General features: G+C 36.5%; 2 protein-coding genes across 3 annotated transcripts in view; one reads left to right on the top strand and one right to left on the bottom strand.

Annotated features, from left to right (window-relative positions):
* LOC126475093 (probable phosphorylase b kinase regulatory subunit alpha) overlaps positions 1-1,981 on the bottom strand; it is a 263,393-nt gene extending 261,412 nt beyond the window's left edge. For both annotated transcript variants that reach the window (XM_050102666.1, XM_050102667.1), the window contains exon 1: positions 1,735-1,981. In XM_050102666.1, coding sequence (XP_049958623.1) covers positions 1,735-1,812 — 78 coding nt within the window. In that variant the 5' untranslated portion in view covers positions 1,813-1,981. The remainder of the gene's footprint in view (positions 1-1,734) is intronic.
* A 403-nt stretch (positions 1,982-2,384) lies between these two features.
* LOC126475095 (uncharacterized) lies at positions 2,385-3,797 on the top strand. The gene has a single exon (XM_050102673.1). The coding sequence runs from the start codon at positions 2,574-2,576 to the stop codon at positions 3,693-3,695; it is 1,122 nt and encodes a 373-aa protein (XP_049958630.1). The 5' UTR covers positions 2,385-2,573; the 3' UTR covers positions 3,696-3,797.
* Positions 3,798-22,940: the final 19,143 nt, after the last annotated feature.

Raw genomic sequence — 22,940 nt, 5'->3', positions numbered from 1 at the left:
GCAATTCAATGAGGAGGTGAGGCTTGTTCCTCCTGCACATCCCTCCACCCACCCTCCTAACTCTGCAGCAGTCAATGTGTTAGGTGGTGATTGCATGCTTATTATTGGAGCATCCCCTGTGAAATGTGTCAAGTTATGTTATGTGTATACTACACATTATCTCAGTCTTGATTTTCTTCTAGAAGATTTTTTCTGTTGAATTTGTTCTGTATAGTGCTTCTTTTCATTGTCAAAAGTTTGTAATCACCACAGGAAAACAGTTCTACATCATAAACAGAATTTCTCAGTTCGGGAAACTTTCTCTAGGCCTGCCAAGAGAGTTTCGATGATACTGAGTATCCTAGTGCAACTCATTTCTATTTAGCTCTAATTGAGATGTGGGCCTATATATTCATTACTGTTTTAATATATGTTTTTGTTGAAACTGATTGAAAAACTTTCTTGAAATCTATGATATTAAAATTGCAATAGAAAAATTAAGTTACTCAGAATTAGAAGACATTTATGGTCTCTCCAATTTTGTGCTAAAAAATTGTGACTATAATAGCATATCCAGTAGAGCTTATGTTCTGTTTAAACTGGATGTTTGTTAGTTACTGCTTCCTTTCATTCTTAAAAAAATTACAATTTTAATTTCTTTGCACAAAAAGGTGACAAGTCTTGTCTTTCATAATTACAGTCCAGTCTGGACTATTGCATACAACTCGAAATAAGTCAATAAGTGTCCATCTGATGCATTTTTTGTAATTAGGAAATTTGAAGAATCAATTGGAAAGCAAGTAAACGGAAGAGCAAAATTGACCTAGATTGTTTCTATAAATTTAACAGGAGATTTCATAACCAAGCTCTGTTTAAAACAAAGGGTTATTCTCCAAGCAAGGGAGTGATCCACGTCAGTAATTACTCATACAGTCAGGAAAACCAAAAAATGTATCAGGAAGAACAATGAAATACAAGATGCAATTACAGCCATGATGAAAATGAAACTGAAGTTATGGGATATACAGCACGGCAAAAGGATGGCAGGAAGGTTACTTGCTGAATTTCAACAGATAAGTAAAGTCCAAGATGATGTTTTAATGAAAGATGGTTCTATAGCATTGGAAAACATACTTGCACAAAGCTAAAGACTAATGCATGGAAAAATTTAGAGATCAACTTTACCCAGTACTGGATGTTGAATGTACGATGATATGTTGAAGTGCAAAAACATTGTAAAAGACACATAAGTATGCTACGTATTACAGCATTACGTAACCCCTCCGTTAAAACTACAGCAATGTAGAAACTACATTTTTACGTCTGTACTTATCTAATAATTAGGGTTAATATCGTATTTTAAATCACCTGCGTCTCACATTCTAAACTGCACACAACAATATAAAGGATTCCACACGGTGATTTTATGGGTGATTTCATATAAAACAGCCAAATTTTACATGCCACAAACAGTTTTGGAAAAGGTGGGGGGGGGGAGGGGGAAGGGGACGTGTTATCTTAGAGGGAGCGTTATTTGATGCTTACGAAATACCAACAAAATAACTGTACTGACTTATGTTATTCAGTTTCTTCTTGAAGTTTCATAACTTCTATATTGTCTGTCCCATTTCATATTTGTCCATGAGAAAAAAGGCGTCATACGCCAAGCAGCAAGATTCATAAACAAAGAACGGAAAAAACTGACACTTATGCCAATACTTTTATGTACAAGATATTACTGGGTTTTGTACTCACTTGATGGCTCATAATAATTTTTTGTACAATTCGTTGGTAATAATCTAACCTAACACCTGAATTACTCCTGCTCCTCATATTTACAGAGTTTATTGCTGAACTGCTCTTTGTAAGTGTTAGATAATTTCTGCCCTTTATAGGCTCTTTAAAGAAACGGCACAGTCGTTGTGTCAAACAATAGCACGGCCCCAATGTTTACATTATTTTGACCTGTCCTACACCCTTCACCGCCTACGTTATAAATAATAACAGCTGAGACAAATTTAAATACAGTCTAGCCAACGTTCCTGGGGATCAGAAAACTTGACATCCGCCATTTGAACGCAAACGTGTACAAATTGTCCAGGATCCGACTTCAATTTTATTATTGTACACTTTTTTTTCATAACTATGTATAACGTATTGATCCTTTCATTTCTGACGTACTTAGTGCACTCATTTCAACTGCAGTCCAGGTACCGGTAAATTCGAGTCATTTAAAATATCTCTTAATACTTCATGCTAAAATCGTTATCGTTATCTATATGCATTTTTAAAGGTTCAGAAAGCGTCGAAGATTAATACTTTTATGATTGTCATGCCAGTTGGTAGCCAGTAGGGTACTTCACTTCCAATTCATTGGCCAGTTCCCTGGCACGTCCTGTAGCGGGGGTATACATGTGCATTGTGCAAGTTTTCATTGAGTGTGGAAATCCAGCTACGCTGCAGATATTTTGTCGAAAAGTTTGCTATCCTGCTGTCAGCTGGAAGGGAACAGTTGTGTAGTGGATAACGTCTGAGCTTGTGTTGTGAGTTTCTGCAGTCTAAAATATTATGACAGTTGATTAGGGCCTGTGAAAATGTTACTGTTTCGTATTACTGAAATTTTGTGCTTCGCTGCAGTGCTCTCGGCCGATAATACTCTACTAACAACAGAGAAGCCCAACAGTTTGCAACAGGATGCATCTAAAACAGATGTGTACGATATAACTGGGCTTTTTGAACCCAATGCAAAATCTGTAAATGGCTCTAAACAAAACTTTGAACATCGTCCGATTGCCTTAGAAGGAGGTTCTTCTGTGATTGCCAACGATACAATAGTTTCAGAATCTAAGAAACCGAAGGAATTGGTTCAAAAAACCATTTCAGAACAAACTTTGTTTGACAATGGTACTGGTGTAACTCCAAATCATTCTAATAATTTCCATGAAGCTATTCAAACCGAAGGTGGATTACTGGAGATACCTGTAAGTACAGCAGCAGCTGGCGAAGCCACCAAACTGGTACCGAGTGAAGCAACTGATTTTATCAAAGATTCTTTCCCGTTAAATGTGGGAGAAGTAAGTGATCATCCATCTGTGGTACCAAGAAAGGGCGTCTCGCCAAAAATTGTGCCGAGAAAAGGAGCAGAGCCGTATGAACCATTTGTTGACCTCGATGACAACACAGAAATTAAATCGGCATGCAACTGTTGTGAAACGCACAGTTCTGAACAAAACATTGGAAACTATACAGCAGACCCGAGATGTGTTTCATGTTGTAACACAACAGGCAGTAATAAGTCAAGTACTTCAACCACAGGATTAAAAAATGACGCTATAGAGTTCAAAAGTACAGGTAACAGCAGTAACCATGATGATTTCAAAATTGCCAATAATAGCGTTAACTCTACAGATTTCAAAAGCGAAGCAACCCTAAACGAGTCCAATTCACGTGATGTGTATAGAGCTTACCCCCCTCTGAAGAAAAAGTCCAAGCCACTTGTTACTTCAGATACTGACATTGAAATGAAACAACAAAAAAGTCCACAGTCTTCAAGTTCAGAGAAAAGTGACTTTGTAATACCTGTGGTTTTGTTAATTTTAGCAGTACCTGTAGTAGTCGTCCTAGCAATGCTTTTTTACAGAAAAGGAACAGAATTTTGGGAACGAAGGCATTATAGTAAAATGGACTTTCTTATTGATGGAATGTACAATGAGTAATTCATAACCACTGCTGTTTTGGAAAAAAGAAGGTGACTGCGATAACTGGAATGTATTTCATTTCCCGACATTTTACATATTGTATTAATATATATATATATACTGTGCCGTCCTTAATGACCTTACTGTCACTGTGACTTTAAACCCTACAAAAAAAAAAAAAAAATTGTATGTTGAAACATGTTGTGTACCTGTCAGTTGCAGAATGTTGTAGATAAAGTTCTCACGACTGAACGTTTTAAAAATTCAAACTTTGCAGCTAGACTTCTTGTGATGTTAAAGGAAACTGAACTGGTGATTGAACGTTGTAAATGGCAGGTAAATTATAGCAGTGCTTTGGTAACAAAAAAGCTATTTTCAGCCTTTTATCTGGGAAAATACTGTGGGTTACCTAGCTACATATTATATATGTATTCCTTTTTAAAATCCAGTAAAACAGTAATTTATCTGCTGTAATATAAATTATGGTTAAATTGGTTAACTTTCAGTAAGAGCCATAATAGAAATTTGTAAAATGTGTTTAAATTTTAGTGTTTCATTTTCAGAATTATCATTTATGGATGCCATTACATACACTAAAAGAATATGTGTTTGTTTCCTAGATTACAATAATTAAAAGAAAGAAAAGTCATCTGCATCATCGTACCACAGCTGAAAATTCATTGTTCTGAAGAATAAAATGCCTTTGACAATTATACAACTAAGACCTCTATTATTTGCTGGAAATTAAGCTGATAGTCAAAAGTGTAGCCATTGTTTGAAAAAGTTGAAGTTTGTATTTTAGGATTTGACACATTTTTGATGACAATAATATATACATATAGTGCGTAATCAATGTTGCATGAAACAAAGAGAAGATGCATCAAGAACATTGCTTTGTATCAACACTGCCTATTCTGTATTTAACATTACGACTGCCACGAAGCTGCTGGCAGCCTCAGCACAGTCTTCTGCTGTAGTTGGTGGCAGCCATATGGTATTCAACATGTTAAAGAAGTATTGCAAGAACAAAAACATCAGTACATGTGAGAAATCACCCTGTATTGTTTTGTTGTAGAGCTCTTCTTTCTTGATTACTTTCTATTTCAATGATATAGTGCTCAAGGTCTTAGCTGTATTGTACAGTTATGTTGTTTTACATTTAGAGCACATTGTTTTACTGTGGGATCTTTTACAACCTCAGCCAATAAAGACTAATGTATCCATTAGTTTTATTACATCTGTTCTATCAAGACAAAAACATTCAGTCGAGAACTGTTGTACTGAATTTTGCAGTTCACAAATTGTTATACAGAGACCAACTTTTTGAGTTGCTTTGCTGGTGGTTACAGAGAAAATTTAAAATAAATTACAGATACCAACTTCTCAGAATGAGACTAAACGTGCAGTCAAATACATGTTCCATGTGTATTGCCATAGTCACTCAAACATAGTAAAACTAACAGAACTACTGTCATTAGGAATCTGAAATGCTTTTGTGCTAATGAAACCACTTGTTCATGAAAGCATGTGTTTTTCAGTTGTATATGAGAATGAATATGCTTTTATGATCAGAAAGAAGTTATCTTTATTAAACATATTGACTGCCGCATTCATACTGATGAATGTTTCACCGCCAGGCCTCGGCGGCAGGCTTTAGTTCTACTGTGGCTGGTGGCAAGTGCATGGTGTCAGGCAGAAGGACCTTCTGTGGACTTGTGACAGTCGTCATGTTAAAGTAGACTCTGAAACAAGATCTTTTATTTATTTTGAATCCTCGCCAATCAGTAAGAAGGTTGTTAACCCCCTAACTTACTGCTTCCTCTTTAAAATGTTAAAAATGTTTCCAAACTTGTGCTTGTGAATTGTAAGTCATGCAATTGATGTAATATGTAGCAATGTAAATGGGCATGAACTTTTTGTTATATCAGTTGGGCATATTTCATTTAATATTCAAAACCCTCATGATTATTAAATTTTCAGCTATTGTTTAGCTAAAAAAAGGGGGATTTTAATGTGCCCTCAGTTTTTAAGATTTCCTGACAGAAAACGTGGATGAATGTAAGAAAACTCGGAAAAGTTTGTTATGTGAAATGTTTGAATGAGGTGTATAATCTGCTTTAGAAAACACATGTATCATCAGATGGTACTCACAGTAACATAAAAACAGGGTAAATCTGCCATAGCGCAAACTATTTGTACCCATATTCTTAAAAAGTATGTTGTAAGGTTAGCAGGCAATGCTGTACATTCTGAGACCAAGTGAGTTATTCTGACAACTTTAACTGTACAGGACATCTATGTATTTTGTTAATAAATGGAAAACATAATGCGCCTTGTACTGAAACAGAGTTGTGTTTGGGTTAATTAGTTTTATAGTGTTTTCTCAAGTATTTAGAGCTTGTAAGATGTTGCTGCATTAATAAGCTGGAGCCACTCATATACCTATGAGCACAGTTGAAAACATGTTTTTGTTTCAAAAACTTTTGAACTGTTATTGGGTAATCTGCATATAGCAAAACTTTTAAGCAGTTAACCAAGGGTGTCTGTATCTACAGGTATTTCCTATTCTAAGAAATTGGACTATTCAGAAACTGAAATAACTCACTAATGTCTTAATCCTTCTATTCATTACTCAAAAGTCCAACAACAAGGAAAGTGACAATCTGTTTGCTTATATACTAATAAAATTCAAGTCTGTAATTAATTTGCCTGATTTGTTTCCAGTTATTTTCCTTTCCTTATTATGGTCCTTGCATTTAACATTTCCATACACACCTTGTAAAGAAGTACTTTAATTTTAAGTGTCTGCAATTATGATTGTCAGCCTTTTTGTACAGTTTTTTTTTTTTTATTATTAGTACATACTGGGACCAACAATAAAATTGTCTTTACTGTAAACCTTAATCATCATTGGGTGCAACGTTTAATATTATACATGACTTTTTTATGGTGTGTTAGTAATGCAGTTCGTCATTTAAGTTACCGCCAAGCTTGCTTGTGTCAATGATACAGTTTGTGTGAATCCGAGGCCACTGAAATTATGTATCAGTGTAACAACTCTACAAGATGTTAGATACTGAAAAAGTCTCTGCATGAGGGCACAGATAATGAATATATCCTATTGTACAAATCTTGCTGTTCTCATAGCCCTTGTATGACTATAATGTAGCTCATTCAAGAGCTGTATAAACATGATCCTTAGGTCATATAAAATTTGAATAGATTGTGTGATGGGTATCTCAATGGTTGGAGGTTTTATAAAATTTGAATAGATTGTTTGATGGGTATATCAGTGTTTTGTTGCTGCAAGGTAGTAGCACTATGTATGAATTCACATTTACAGCTTGCTGGTATTGCTATGATTGATCTTTAGCTTTTAATATTTCTTAAAATTGGGGGGGGGGGGGGGAGATAATGACAAAACGAGTGTGGCATCACGTGATGTGCACTATAACACAGAATTCAGTTGGAGTGGTCTTCAAAAGGCTGGAGATAATGTAGTGTCAGAAATTACACGTTAATGATAAAGACTGCCATATTCAAATGTAATCTGCAATACTTGTATCTAGTTTTGCAAATCAGTAACATCTTGTTTAATACTGTAATAAAGGTTGGCAGTTTTAGTATTAGATTTGTTAGCTCGCATAAATAATTTCAACATATTTTTGTATTGTATATATGTCAATAATTTTTTATTGTTTTCTAATGTAATGTGATTGTAAACAATGCCTTGAGTAAATCTTGCGAAGAAAATTATAAAACTTAGTTCCAGTTATTCTTCCACATTTAGCTTGGAAGTGAACTTTAAAGTGGTTTACTTTGTATTCAATAGTAATAACAAAATCCCTCCTCCCAGAATGCTATTTGTACCATACCAGAACATTCATTGGATTATTGTGGCAGGCAGATAACTTATCCTACATCTCTTCCTTACGTTTCTGCAATAATGTTGAAAGAAAAAATAGTTGTCCACTACTTACTTATCGAAGATGGGCACCAAAATTATAAACTACAACTTTCACGATGTGAGACCACCAGACAAATTATTTCCCATGTAATAAACAACATTATAAAAAAACAAGATAGTTGCTGTTGAAACAAGGTGACCATTACCAAATAGAAAATAGAACCTCTGAACATAATGTGAGCACTATATGTAGATATGTTAAGTGTTACAGGTTTTAGGTTAGTGTATCACTTCATAGAACAAAAATGGCAAAAGGAGGAATTGCTCTACATATGGTGAACTGCAATATATTTAGGAATATACAAATATGAAGGGTATTGTAATCTATTCATAAATCAATTTGAAGCTGTATTTAAAAGTAAAAACAAAAAGATTCCCGGTGATTTTAATATAATTTTTCTAAAACCAAAATTGGAGATAGTGAAGGAGGAAACTGGTAGAACCAGTGGTGAGGAGGGGCTGATAGTTTAAGCAGTAAATGGTACAACAGATGTGTGCAGTGTTAAATAAGCATAACAGTTACTGAAAATGTGGGCTGTCATTCTCAGTATATGCTATCATGAAATACATGAAACCAGCCATTATAAATATTTTTAGTAATACGAAAATGATCCTCACTCCAACAGAAGAAGTAATGTTCACTATACATTATGATAATAACACGCACAAGACTTATTAATCTCAATTTTTTCCCAACAAAATTTTTATTGTTGGTTTTATCAAACATGTTTCACCTGATAGTATTATACATCTATAGTGGAGTACAAGGAAATAAAAGAGATAATTGTTTAACTATAAACATTTTGTCGAGACATGTAGTGTTACTTGACAGCTCACATATCTCACACTGAAATATAATCTGTCCACCACAACATCTAAATTTCAAAAGTATTCTAGTCATTATGATAATGTCCCAAGAACAAGAGACCGGCTGGAGCCAGCTGCCAGAGACTGTTGTCGTCAGTGTGAGTTGCATGTGTGTGTATGTTTATTTTTGACAAAGACCTTGTTGGCTGAAAGCTAACTTTCCGACAGTTTCTAATGCAACACATGGATTAGGCATTAAGCCTGATCTAACAGGCTGACTGCTATCTACTAGTCAGTGTGAGGAGCGCTCTATGATCGTGGGACATGTGAATAGCATTTCGCCAGTCCGTCCAGCCATAATCCTCCCCACACACGCACACAAAACTTTATATCATGTGCATTAATAAAAGGTTTCCTGTCAATTCTTTGTTACGAAATTAAGAAAAACACATTCTAAACAGATCACAACCTGTAACAGGTTTCCTTACAGAATACGACTAAAATGTGGTCACAGGCAGAAAGTATAAATTGACAACGTTGAAATTTTGAGATTAAAACTTGATAATAAATTTTGTTGGGATTATGCTAACTATCCTCATAACATTGCTGTAAAAAATTGATAATGTTTGCTCTTAGATTGTTCTGAGCGAAATAACAGTAGGTCTTTTTGTTAGTTTTCAGAAAAAATGTTGCAGTATGTTCATGTACATAACAGAAGTAATAGTCTTGCAGAAAAAGATCAGTCCAGTAATTCATGTTGCAATAATTATACACCAAAATCTTTTTTTCACATCTGTCAGAGGCTCTGGTTGCAACTGATGAGGATTTTCAGGACTCCAACATAGATTGTTCTACAACTACACATATCACAATAAAGGCGGTCACAGATAATGAAGCAAAAAGTGCAATTCAGGATCAGCTTCTCCACATCATGGACAGACTGCAGTAGCCTGTCACAGTGTTTCTGTCAAACAACAGTATCTGAATTAGTCAGTCAATACACTACCATAAATTTGAGTGCGCATAGCTCTGTGAGCAGATGGTACTGACATAACCAATCTCAAGTGTTAAATGGTGCAATAATTTTCTCAGATTCCTTTCCAAGGAAATTCTTAACTTTCCTGGAATGCATTTGAACTATGAAGGGAAAAGGTTTGTTTGTGATCATGTTAGTGAAATAATTAAAGAAAGACTTGTGAGGGATAGAACAATCTGATCAGCTTCCTGAACATCCTTCCAACAACAGTGAGGAAAACAAAACAAAGAAGAAAGAAAATACAACTCTGCTGAGATTCCTAATTTAAACTAGAGGTATGTGATGCTGTAGATATGATTCCCAATTACCAAATCGTGAATACGCCCGAACTAAAAATTTATCACCGAAATGTGCAATCCCTCCGTAATGAGATTGACGAAATTAACATACTGTTAACACATGAACTTAATGACATCTCTGTGTTATGCATTTCTGAGCACTGGCTTAATCCAGAACACTAAAATAAACAAATTTGTTTTGGCTGCAGGAAAAACACCAAACAGGGTGGGGTAGCAATTTACACAAAGGATAATATAGATTTTATTACACTACCTGACTTAACTAGGGCAAATGTTGAAAAGGATTATGAAACTGCAGCTATAAAAATTACTCAGTTCAACCTGATTATTGCTACAGTTTACCGATCACCATACGGGAATTTTGAACTTTTCTTAAACAAAATGGAGTCATTTCTAAATAAAGTAAATAAAATGGATTGTGAATTGATAATCTATGGTGACTTCAATATTGATTTCCTCACGAATAGTGGAAATAGGGAGACCATTTTGAACCTTGCAACGTGCTGCAATTTAAAGGCTGAAGTAAAAGCAGCTACCCGAGTAACAGAAACTTGCCAAACAGCTCTTGATCAGTTTCTAGTCAAGAAGAGTTTACACAACACCTCACTAAAAACTTTCAATGCTGGTTTTAGTGACCATCATGCTCAAATATTAAGCATAAAAGTACAAGGCAGTATTATTAACAACATGTCTTTCAGAACAGCATATCGAAGTTATAATCAGCATAATGTAAACTACTTCAACAACTTATTACAGAAAGAAAAATGGCCAGGAGTGTACAAAATGAACGATATAAATGAAAAATTCAACAGTTTCATTGATACTTTAACCCATTTCCTTGAACTTGCATTCCCACTGAAAACATTAACAATAAGGGGTGACTCCCGAACAAACAGCTGGATCACAAAGGGCATAAGGGTTTCATGCCAGAAGAAAAGACTACTTAATGAAATATGTAACTCAAAAAATTCCTCACCTGTAGTACACGCATACTATAAAAAATACGCCAAAATATTAAGAAAAGTAATAAAAGCAGCAAAAATAATGCATAATGATGAAATCATTTATAATTCAGCTAATAAATCAAAGGCTATGTGGAGTGTTATAAAAAAAGAATGTGGAGAATACAGACAATCTTGCAAAAATATAACACTATCACATAAAAATAAAAAAAAGTAACAAACCCCTTAGAAGTAGCCAACACATTTAACAACTTTTTCACAGGTGTTGCTGATAAGATGTTACAATCAAACTTTAAGAGCACCCAGGCAAATGAATATAAAATAATTGCATGTAGAGGATCAATGTACATCAGTTCTGTTTCACAAGATGAAGTAGCTAAAGCAATAAAAGGACTAAAAAATTACAAATCAGAAGGTATTGATGGTAGACCTGCAACAATGTTAAAGAAGAGCGCATCAAATCTAATTGAAATACTCACACACTTATGTGACTGCTCACTTCAGGCAGGCACTTTCCCCGATGTGTTGAAAACATCAAAAGTTATTCCCGTATATAAAAAAGGGGATAAAGACAATGTAAATAACTACAGACCCATCACAATTTCCTCCTGCATCTCTAAAGTACTGGAAAAAGTTATGTATGAGAAACTTATGAAATTTATAAATAAAAACAGCATCCTATGTAATGAACAACATGGATTCAGAAATAAGAGGTCAACGACAACTGCTGTCTATGAGTTCATCAATTCCATCCTAAACCTGATGGACAAAAAACAGGAAACAATAGGAGTATTTATTAACTTGTCAAAAGCTTTTGACATGGTGGACCATAAAATTCTGCTATCAAAGCTTGAAAGATACAGTATTCGAGGTCTGTCCAACAAGTGGATCAGTTCCTTCCTGACTAATCGTAAGCAGGCAGTGTGCATCAAGCACACAAATATTGAACTAAAAACTGTATCTAATCACTTATCTGACTATAAACAAATTAAATGTGGTGTACCCCAAGGATCAGTATTGGGACCCCTTCTGTTTCTTCTGTACATAAATGATCTAACCTTAAATGTTGATGCACACAGAACAATCATATTTGCAGCTGACACCACGATTCTACTAAAAGGAGACGATGGTGACGAACAGTTACAGCAGACAGTAAACATGGTCACGAAACAACTTAGCAGCTGGGCACAAAGTAATCATCTTGTAATAAACAGTAAGAAAACCATTGCTCTAAAATTCCACAATGATCCTAACAAGGACATGTTTATCCCATCAGTCTCTATCAATGACGAACCAGTGGGTAACAATATTGAAACCAAATTCTTAGGACTTTGGCTGCAGAGTAACATCAGATGGAACAAGCATATTGAATATCTCAATGCAGAACTGAGGAAAACATGTTATCTTCTTTGTTCATTAAAATCATGCTGTAGTGAGAAAACAGTATTGAATGCATATCATGCATACTTTCATTCTCATCTTAGATATGGGGTCACCTTCTGGGGAAACTCTAAAACAGCAAATAGCACTTTTAAACTACAAAAAAGGACCATTAGAATCTTGTTTGGGTGCAAGCCTAGAGACTCTTGTAAACCCTTGTTCAAGAAATCTGGTATTCCTCCATTACCATGTGTATACATTATGGAAACCCTTTTGTTCTTTAAATTAAATGTAATAGGCGAGGACTGAGGAAAAAAAAAACTGTGATATACATGATCACTTTACCAGACAAAACAGAAACTTACATATGACTCAAATCAGCACAGCACTGTGCCAAATAACAAACTTCCTGAAAACATAAAAGCTATCACTGAGGTCAATACATTTGGAAAATCTCTAAAGCCATATTTACAGCATCATTGCTTTTACTCCACTGAAGAATATTTAAATTTATGAAATGTGTTAAATAAATACTTACATGTAAAGTGTATTATTGTAACCTTAAATATGTATGCTTTGAAATGACTTTCAGCCTGTATATTTATAACTTGACTTGTCCAATGTCTTATGCATAAGCTGCTATGTAGACAACATGACCAATAAACAATACAATACAATTCCTAAGGATACCCTTCTAGTTTGGCTAAAATCTATATCCTTTGTTGCATAAAAACATACCTAAATACATCTTCAGTGTAGTAAGGTGTCATAAACCATTACATGTTTTATGGTGGATGGTTACAATTGATTGAGGGGTTTTTGGTAGGCAGGATGCAGCATGTTATCTTGGATGGAGAGTCATCAGATGTAGAAGTAACTTCAGGTGGGAACCAGGGAAGTGGGTTGGGACCCTTGTTGTTCACGTTGTATATTAATGACCTTGCAGACAATATTAATTGTAGAATCAGGCTTTTTGCAGATGATGCAGTTACCTGTAATGAAGTACTATCTGAAAAAAGGTACATAAATATTTAGTCAGATCTTAATAAGATTTCTAAGTGGTGCAGAGATTGGCAACTTGTTTTAATGTTCAGAAATGTAAAATTTTGCACTACACAAAATGAAAAAAACTGTAGTACCGTATGTCTATAATATCAATGGGTCATAGGTAAACTGGGCCAACTCATACAAATACCTGGGTGTAATACTTTTTAGAGATATGAAATGCAATGATCGCATAAGTTCAGGCATGTGTAAAGCAGATGGTAGACTTCAGTTTATTGGTAGAATACTGGGGAAGTACCATCAGCCTATAAAGAGGATTGCTTACAAATGAATTGTGCGACTGGTTCTAGAATATTGCTCAAGTGTGTGGGACCCATGCCAGATAGAACTAACAGGCGATATTGAACATATACAGAGAAGGGCAGCATGAGTGGTATATGTTTGTGTAATCCATAGGGGTGTGTTACAGAGATATTGAAGGAATTGAACTGGAAGACTTGAAAATACACATAAACTGTACCAAGAAAGTCTATTAACAAAGTTTCAAGAACTGGATTTAAATGATTACTCCAGGAATATACTACAACCCCCATACCTATTGTTTAGATAGGGATCCTGAGGATAAGATTAAATTAATTACTGCACACACATGGGCATTCAAAGAATCATTCTTCCTGTGCTCCATATGTGAACAGACAGGAAGAAACCCTAACAACTGGTTCAATGGAATGTACCTCTGCCATACACGTCATGGTGGTTTGCAGATTATAGATGTAGATGTAAATATCCCCAAAAATTTTTCATGCACTTCACTGTGTATAGAATAACAATAAAAGTTAATATAGTTTGCTACTCACCACATAGAGGAGACATTGAGCAGCAGATGGGGACATTTAGTGGGGAGTTTATTGAAAAAATTACTTCATCACTAGATAGGAAAGCTAAGGTCGCAGGAATATTCTGTGATTTTACAAAAGCATTCAACTCTGTAAACCATGCTCTGATACTTTTCAAACTCATAAGGGATATTGCTTTGAAATGGTTTGAATCATATCTCTTGGAGAGGAAACAAAGAGTAGTAATCACATCAAATGTGATTTAGTCTCTGTTTTAACCGAAATATACCACAGATCACTCAAACTGTCTCCAGCAGTTGGGAGAAAGAACAGTTCGTACTAGTCAACAAGAAGTGTAGTAGGTGAAACCCATAACACTGTCATTCAATATCCTTGAAATCAATATGGTGTAGAACCTTAGAATGTACTCAGAGCTCAGTCATAATGAGGTTATTGATGTACCTTGAACAGAATGAACTCCACGCTACCCAGCATGGATTCTGAAAACATTGCTTCTATGAAAATCCAACTCGCACTTTTCTTGCGTGATGTCAAGAAAGCCATGAATCAAGGCAGTCAGGTAAATGCAACATTACTTGACTTCCAAAAAGTATCTGACTCAGAACAAGACCTACACTTATTATCAAAAATATAACATTAGGTTGCATTAAGTGAAATTTGTGACTGGACTGAGAATTTTTTGTTAGGGAGGATGCAACAAGTTATCTTGGATGGAGAAGTAACTTTAAGTATGCCCCAGGGAAGTGCATTGGGACCCTTGCTCTCTGTCTTGTATATTAATACAATATCAATAGCAAGTTCACATTTTTTCCAGTTATCTATACTGAACTACTGCCTGGAAACAGCTCCCAGTTTAGTAGCTTGCTCCTGAAGCTACTTATGAGAGCCAACCGAGAAGAAAATGGAAGTTTATTAAATATTTTTAGACTATTGATTACATGGAAATTTCCTGTTCTTGTCAGCCTGTGCCTAGGTAGGTCTAATTTTGTTTTGCCTCTGGTATTATGGTGGTGTATGTTTTCCCTCATTTCAAAATCTGCTATATTGTTTTTTGCATACAATGCTGAGGCATATATATAAAGATTAATAACTGTTAATATTTTCAGCTGAATGAACAGTGGCCGGCAGTGCTCTGATCTACCAGAATTGCTCATTGCCCGTATCACTTTCATCTGAATTTTTAGAACTTCAGTGATGTGAAGAGAGTGTCTCCATATCAGCAGTCCATACTCTATATGTGACTGAAAGAGTCCAAAATAAATAACTCTTAAATATTCTTTTGTCACCAGGCTTCTCAGTTCCCACATTAAATACGTAACTTGAGACAATTTTGTGCAGGTATGGTTGACGTGTGTTTCCCACGTTAACTTAAGAGTCTACATGAATTCCTAGAATTTTAACTGCTTTCACCTCTACCTCTTTTGACAATCCTGGTATAATCTGTTGGTTTTTATCAGGACTGCAAAGCAGTGTATTTGATGAGAACCAATTTAGTGCTGCCTTCAGGCCATCTTGCATCATATCTTGCAGAACTGATATGTTCTCATGCTGAGCAAGCAAAGTTGTGTCATCAGCATAACAAATAACAGTATTGGGGATACAATGGGGTAAATCATTGACTGCAATTATAAAAAAGAATGGCCCAAGGACAGAACCTTGTGGGACTCCTGTCTTAATTTCTAGCAAATGTGAGTCTTTGTTTCTGACAGAGGCAAACTGCTTCCTATTGTTTAGGTATGATTCAATTACTGCCAATGCAGAGTCTTGTACACCATAGAATTTGAGTTTAGCAAGTAAGATATCATGAGAAATGCAGTCAATGCCTTACTTAAATCATATAAAAGAAGTGAGGCTTTATTTTTATTCTCGAAGACTGTTATTACTTCATTCACAATTGAAAGAACAGCAGTGGAGGTATTTCTTCGCTTGCGGAAGCCAAATTGACTATTAGAGAGTAAGTTATGCAACTCCAAGTTGGTTATAAATAAGAGATTCAAATATTTTCGAGAAAATGGGAACTATTGAAACTGGTCGGTAATTTTTGAGATCATGTTTGTCCCCTTTTTTATACACTGGGATAACTTTCGATATTTTTAGAGTTGTAGGATAGACTCCAAACTCTAGACACCTATTAAACAGAAAGGCCAATGGTTCACTAATTATATGCACTGTTTTTATAATTATGTAATTGGACAACCAAGAGTAGTCCATGCTCTTGGAGTTTGAGAACTTTGCTACTACCTTCGTAATCTCAGTGGGTGCGATTGTCCTCCATTTAAAGGTATTGTTTGCAGGTTGTCGTTGCTTAAGTAGATCACTTGCATCAGTGTTTGTTGTTTCAATTTTGTTCTTAATATCACTTACAGAGTCCATGAAAAAACTATTAACTTTATCTAGGTCAAGAGCTATGCTATGTTCATCATTCCTGCAATGCTCTTGTGCAACAACAATCCATGCAGCTTTGCACTTATTAGGAGCCCCTTCAATGTATCTTTCGTGTGCTGTTCTTTTTGCCATTCTAAGCTTAGTTCTGTAGGTTCTCTTACATTCAAGATACGCTTTGTACAATTCATCTTTCTGCTCCGTTCCATATTTACGAGAATTTTTATACTTGTGGTACAACGATAACATATTTTACCTCATATTGGTAAGTTCATCTGTGTACCACTTAATGTTTTTCTTTATAAGTTGGTGTTTACGATTGATTTTTATAAGAGGAGAACAAGAATACCACAAATCTAAATAAATTTTAATTAAGTTCTCAGAAGCAGTTTCAGTTTTATTTATTCCCACTTGACTGTTATACATACAGCCCCACTTAATATCTCCAAGTTTCTGAATGAACTGGTTTACTACTTCTTCCTTCTGCCCTCTAACCCACGTTACCTTTTCCTTAGCATTGGCACCTGTGTTTGAGGGGAGTCCTTCAGTTTTGTTTTGGTTGAGTGTGAGGAGTATTGGATCATGGTCTGCAAATCCCCCACCTACAATACTGACAGTGTACAAATCCCTATCAAAGTTAACAATGATGTTATCTATACATGCTCCATCACGTGTGGCATTTCTATTGCTACAATATAGATTGAACATTCTGAGGAGGTTGAAAAAATACTTTGTCTCTTGCTCACAATCATTACCCATTTCTATATTGAAGTCCCTACAGATAGCAATTTTTTATTTAGAGTTTAACAACTTTTCCATGATTAATTCAAATTTCTCAAAGAAAACACATGTCACCACTTGGTGATCTGTAGAGACTTAAAATAATTAGGTTATGATCCACAAGATTTACACAGGTGAATTCCCCATCCATTTCGGAACAGTATGGGCTAATATCAATTTTTCTGATTATTGTCCACTCTTTAACAAAAATGCCTGTCCCACATTTTTTTTTTTTTCACTTCCTGACACATTACATCTGCAGCAACATATCCCTGAGGAATAAAGCAATCTACCTCATTACTCCTCAGCCAGTGCTCTGATACACAAACAACATCTCCTTTCTTATCAATGCAGAAATGCTCCAGTTCCAACAATTTATTCCTAATGCTACATAAATTCACTTGCATCACAGTTAGTGTTTTGTTAATATGAGAAAGTTTTTTAGTCATATTCTGTGTCATGTCCTGTTGTGTGTCATGGTGAGGCTCCAAAATTGCTTGAGAAGTTTCTATATTTTGATTACTTTCATGATTTTTATTTAGAGAAGATATTTTTGATTTGTCACCCCCTACAGACAGTATCAGTTTATTTTTAATTATTCTACAGATATCAACGAGCATTTTACTAAAATTCATTGAACCAAGTCTATTTAAATGAACACCATCCATACCCAGACATTTGTCACTCAGGAATTTGTTTGGGTCAATGAAAATTGTACCAAGTTCATCGCACTGTTCCCTAATGCCACTGTTTTAAACAGGTTTGGCACAGCGAATTATGTTTCATGTTTCATTGATTATTTCTTCCTGGCTGTTGCTTTGTAATGAATTCATCCCTGCACGTATTACAACAGCTTTGAAATTTGTCTTAGGACCACTATTATTTCTGGAGTTAGAATCATGCTTTTTGATATTTTTAAAATGTCCTAGCATTTTTTCTCTCAACTCTTGCTACAGCTTTACATGGCGTGATTTCCTTTCTGGGAAAGAATCTACTACCTCATCAAAGTTCGTCAAATGTTTTGCTACATGAAAAAACAAAATGTGATTGTCTAATACTGAAAAAGCTGTTAATACAAATAGTAACCAAGACTGGTGTGGTTTCTCAATCTGATTACGTGTATTTGTCACTGTCTGCTAGATAAAATGAAATAGGCCTTCCTAATATAGCAGCAATTATAATACATGCCAAATAAACAAGATTGTTTTGGCATTTTTTATAACACCACAGAATATAATTCACAAAGTACCAATATCAAATGCCTATTAGGCCACCTGCAAGCAAAAAGTTTTATGTTAGGAAATAGTTTCACATTTCATTCATACGCTCCAGCTTCTCAAGCATGAGATCGAAAAGTAGTAGTACGAAATTTTTATACAAATTTGGAATTGTCATGATTTTCCATAATTTGTGTGAAGTCCCCGTTTCTTCTCCTTCCTCATCCTAAAAAACAACCTTGTTATCACTAATTCTGTAACTATTCCTGCCAGTGTCAAAACTTATTCTCCAGTTAACTTCACTAACCCTGCCACAATCACTGGCTTAGTTATCCCACGTTTATTCTCCGATTAGGTGTTATTAAGTGTTTATACAACGCATTTTTTGGGCTACTCCCAGAATACAACCTTAGCGGCTGCTATCCGGGGACTGTACAACTGACCCTTACTAGTGTAAAGGCCTGGCCAAAACTTTCTGTCAAAATTTCAATTTCTTGGGTACATCAAGAAGATAATACGTAATATTTCTTACCTCTTATTTCTGTTACTCGTTTTGCTACATGAAAAAACGAAATGTCATTGTCTAGTACTGAAAAAGCTGTGAATACAAACAGTAACCAAAAACGAAACGGAAAGTGATAATATAAAGCGAGTGCAGGAAGAGATATAACATCTGAAAGCTATGATTACCAGCGTCAGTAGTGACTTAGAAACTTCAGATGAAGAATTTCGTAATATGAACTATCACATCGGTAAACATAGGGTTCCGTAAAAATACAGACTAACAGGAAAAAAATGCAGGCTAACACCAGAGCAGAAAATGAAAAATCCCATCACAAGAATGGCAGCTACAGACAGCTAAAACATCTATGTGGAAGAAACGACAATATTCGATCGTCTAGCATCACACTAAACAAGGACACAGGCAGGAACTCAAGCAAAGTGGAATTGCCGAAAAAAGATGAAAAGAACTTATGCCCAAAACGGAAAATTCTGCTACTAAGTGACAGTCATGGTAGACAGTGCACAAAGATTCTGAATAATATTCCAGAAAAGAATTACACCATAACTTCATTTATAAAGCCAGGTGCACGTTGGTCCAAAGTTACAGAAAACATTAATGAAAAGACCAAAGGTTACACAACAACTGACAGTGTAATAGTGATTGCTAGAACAAACCACAGCTACAATGGAGAAAAACCTTACCTATTTCGTAAAGCTGTAACTGAAGTAATACACAACACAGTACAGACGAAATTAATATTGTGTACAATCCCTTACAGATATGACATTCCCAGCAAAAACAATTCACATTATAAATTAAACAGTCAAATAATGAAAGCTGCAGCTGAGCATGATCATGTTACAGTCATTGATGTTAACACTTTTCTGAGCAGAAATGATTATACACGGCATGGGCAGCATTTGGTATCGACAGGAAAAATTGCTTTGTGTAGAAGATTGAAAGCAGAGGTGATAAGTGGGGCAAATAGGAATACATCAACAGCAACTAACATATATATTGAAACCAAAACAGTTACCCAAAATTAATCTGAGCTGTACTGTGAGATCTCTGCAGGAGAAGTGATGAAACCAAATCAGAATTCAATATATGCTGCAGAAGAAGAAATAATGTCACTGGAAATTAATCCAAAAGACAAAACCAGTGATGAAGAAAAGTTAGACCTAACAATACTGGCCTGAATTGCAACATATTCACAGTAGAAACGAAGACAGTAATTGAAAACCAAAAAGAGTTTAATGCTGAGAGCTCTATAATAGAAATGACAGAACCAATTCAGCACCAGCACCAGAAAAAGCAATATCATTGCAAATTAATCTGAAAGGCAAAACTATTGATCAAGAGCAACAAAAAATTGATAGGCCTAATGAGACTGAGCTGAATTGTAACATACCCACAATAGAAACATGGACGGCTAATAAAAACCCAAAATCCACCGCAGAAGAAGAGCATATATTACTGGAACTAAGTCCAAAATGCAAAAGCAACAAAGATGAAGAACAGCAGCAAACTGCTGCACAAAGGAAAAAAAGAAAGCCTTGTGAATCAGTGCCAATGAGAACTTTAGTAAGAAGAAAGATGATGTCTCAACATTTGGGAGATGATTTTTATGGTACAGCCAAGGGAAGCAAAAAACTGGAAGTTAATGGCAAGAAAAATGAACATGCTAATCAAATAGAGACTGAGAATTTTATTAGTAAGTAGAGAGAAATTAAGCTCAGAATTCTGCATCAAAATTTGCAATACATGAGTAATAAATATCTAGTAGTAGAACTACTGGCACATGAAATATGCTCAGACATATTTTGTATAAGTGAATATGGCTTATAAGAAAATGAAATTTGCAGTCTTACCAGAAAAATTATGTTCTTGTAAACTATTTCTGCAGATAAGAATATAGAGGTGGAGGAGTAGCAATATTTGTTCAATCAGCAGAGAATTATGATAGTAGTATGAATGATACATAGAAAACCTTACCAAAATGCAAAGAAAAAGATTTTGAAATTACAGGTATGGTCTACGATGAGTTATGAGTATTCTGTGTGTACCGATCACAAAGTGGCAAAATATATCCTTTCCTCAAAAAAAGTCCATTCTACTATATAAAAACAAAATGAAAGATTGTGTAATATGTGGTGATTTTAACATTGATACGGGAAGAGAGACAGAGAAAGCAAAAATTTGAGGAGCTGCTACTGCAATACAACATGAAGGCAACTGTTATGGAACCAACAAGAGAGACTTTGGAAACTGAGTCAGTTATTGACAATATTATCTCTAATATAGATAGCAATGCATATACAACAAACGTTATACAAACAGGAATTTCTGATCATTTTGGACAGCTTTGTGAAGTATGTGGAAATCTGAACTCACAAAAGGAAGATAAAAGTGTAGAAAGAGATGTTAGGCTTATCAGCCAACAAAATACACTCCTGGAAATGGAAAAAAGAACACATTGACACCGGTGTGTCAGACCCACCATACTTGCTCCGGACACTGCGAGAGGGCTGTACAAGCAATGATCACACGCACGGCACAGCGGACACACCAGGAACCGCGGTGTTGGCCGTCGAATGGCGCTAGCTGCGCAGCATTTGTGCACCGCCGCCGTCAGTGTCAGCCAGTTTGCCGTGGCATATGGAGCTCCATCGCAGTCTTTAACACTGGTAGCATGCCGCGACAGCGTGGACGTGAACCGTATGTGCAATTGACGGACTTTGAGCGAGGGCGTATAGTGGGCATGCGGGAGGCCGGGTGGACGTACCGCCGAATTGCTCAACACGTGGGGCGTGAGGTCTCCACAGTACATCGATGTTGTCGCCAGTGGTCGGCGGAAGGTGCACGTGCCCGTCGACCTGGGACCGGACCGCAGCGACGCACGGATGCACGCCAAGACTGTAGGATCCTACGCAGTGCCGTAGGGGACCGCACCGCCACTTCCCAGCAAATTAGGGACACTGTTGCTCCTGGGGTATCGGCGAGGACCATTCGCAACCGTCTCCATGAAGCTGGGCTACGGTCCCGCACACCGTTAGGCCGTCTTCCGCTCACGCCCCAACATCGTGCAGCCCGCCTCCAGTGGTGTCGCGACAGGCGTGAATGGAGGGACGAATGGAGATGTGTCGTCTTCAGCGATGAGAGTCGCTTCTGCCTTGGTGCCAATGATGGTTGTATGCGTGTTTGGCGCTGTGCAGGTGAGCGCCACAATCAGGACTGCATACGACCGAGGCACACAGGGCCAACACCCGGCATCATGGTGTGGGGAGCGATCTCCTACACTGGCCGTACACCACTGGTGATCGTCGAGGGGACACTGAATAGTGCACGGTACATCCAAACCGTCATCGAACCCATCGTTCTACCATTCCTAGACCGGCAAGGGAACTTGCTGTTCCAACAGGACAATGCACGTCCGCATGTATCCCGTGCCACCCAACGTGCTCTAGAAGGTGTAAGTTAACTACCCTGGCCAGCAAGATCTCCGGATCTGTCCCCCATTGAGCATGTTTGGGACTGGATGAAGCGTCGTCTCACGCGGTCTGCACGTCCAGCACGAACGCTGGTCCAACTGAGGCGCCAGGTGGAAATGGCATGGCAAGCCGTTCCACAGGACTACATCCAGCATCTCTACGATCGTCTCCATGGGAGAATAGCAGCCTGCATTGCTGCGAAAGGTGGATATACACTGTACTAGTGCCGACATTGTGCATGCTCTGTTGCCTGTGTCTATGTGCCTGTGGTTCTGTCAGTGTGATCATGTGATGTATCTGACCCCAGGAATGTGTCAATAAAGTTTCCCCTTCCTGGGACAATGAATTCACGGTGTTCTTATTTCAATTTCCAGGAGTGTATTAACATCTTCAAAGTGATGTTAAGAAAAGAACAGTGGACAGACACACTTCAAGCCCAGGGTACAGGTGAAAAATACAATGCTTTCCAAGACACCATAACACATTACTTCAATGATAGCAAATATTGAAACCTACAGGCAGCACAAGAAGAAATACAGCCAGCTGATAAGAAAAAAGTGAAATTAATTAATGAG

Source organism: Schistocerca serialis, chromosome 4 (assembly GCF_023864345.2).
Source record: "Schistocerca serialis cubense isolate TAMUIC-IGC-003099 chromosome 4, iqSchSeri2.2, whole genome shotgun sequence".
NCBI lineage: Eukaryota > Metazoa > Arthropoda > Insecta > Orthoptera > Acrididae > Schistocerca > Schistocerca serialis.
The sequence above is the reverse complement of the archived record's forward strand: the minus strand, read 5'-3'. Positions and strand labels throughout refer to the sequence as shown.

Coding starts and splice junctions, on each gene's coding strand:
- LOC126475095 (XM_050102673.1), top strand. CDS start 2,574: ATGTTACTGTTTCGTATTACTGAAATTTTGTGCTTCGCTGCAGTGCTC.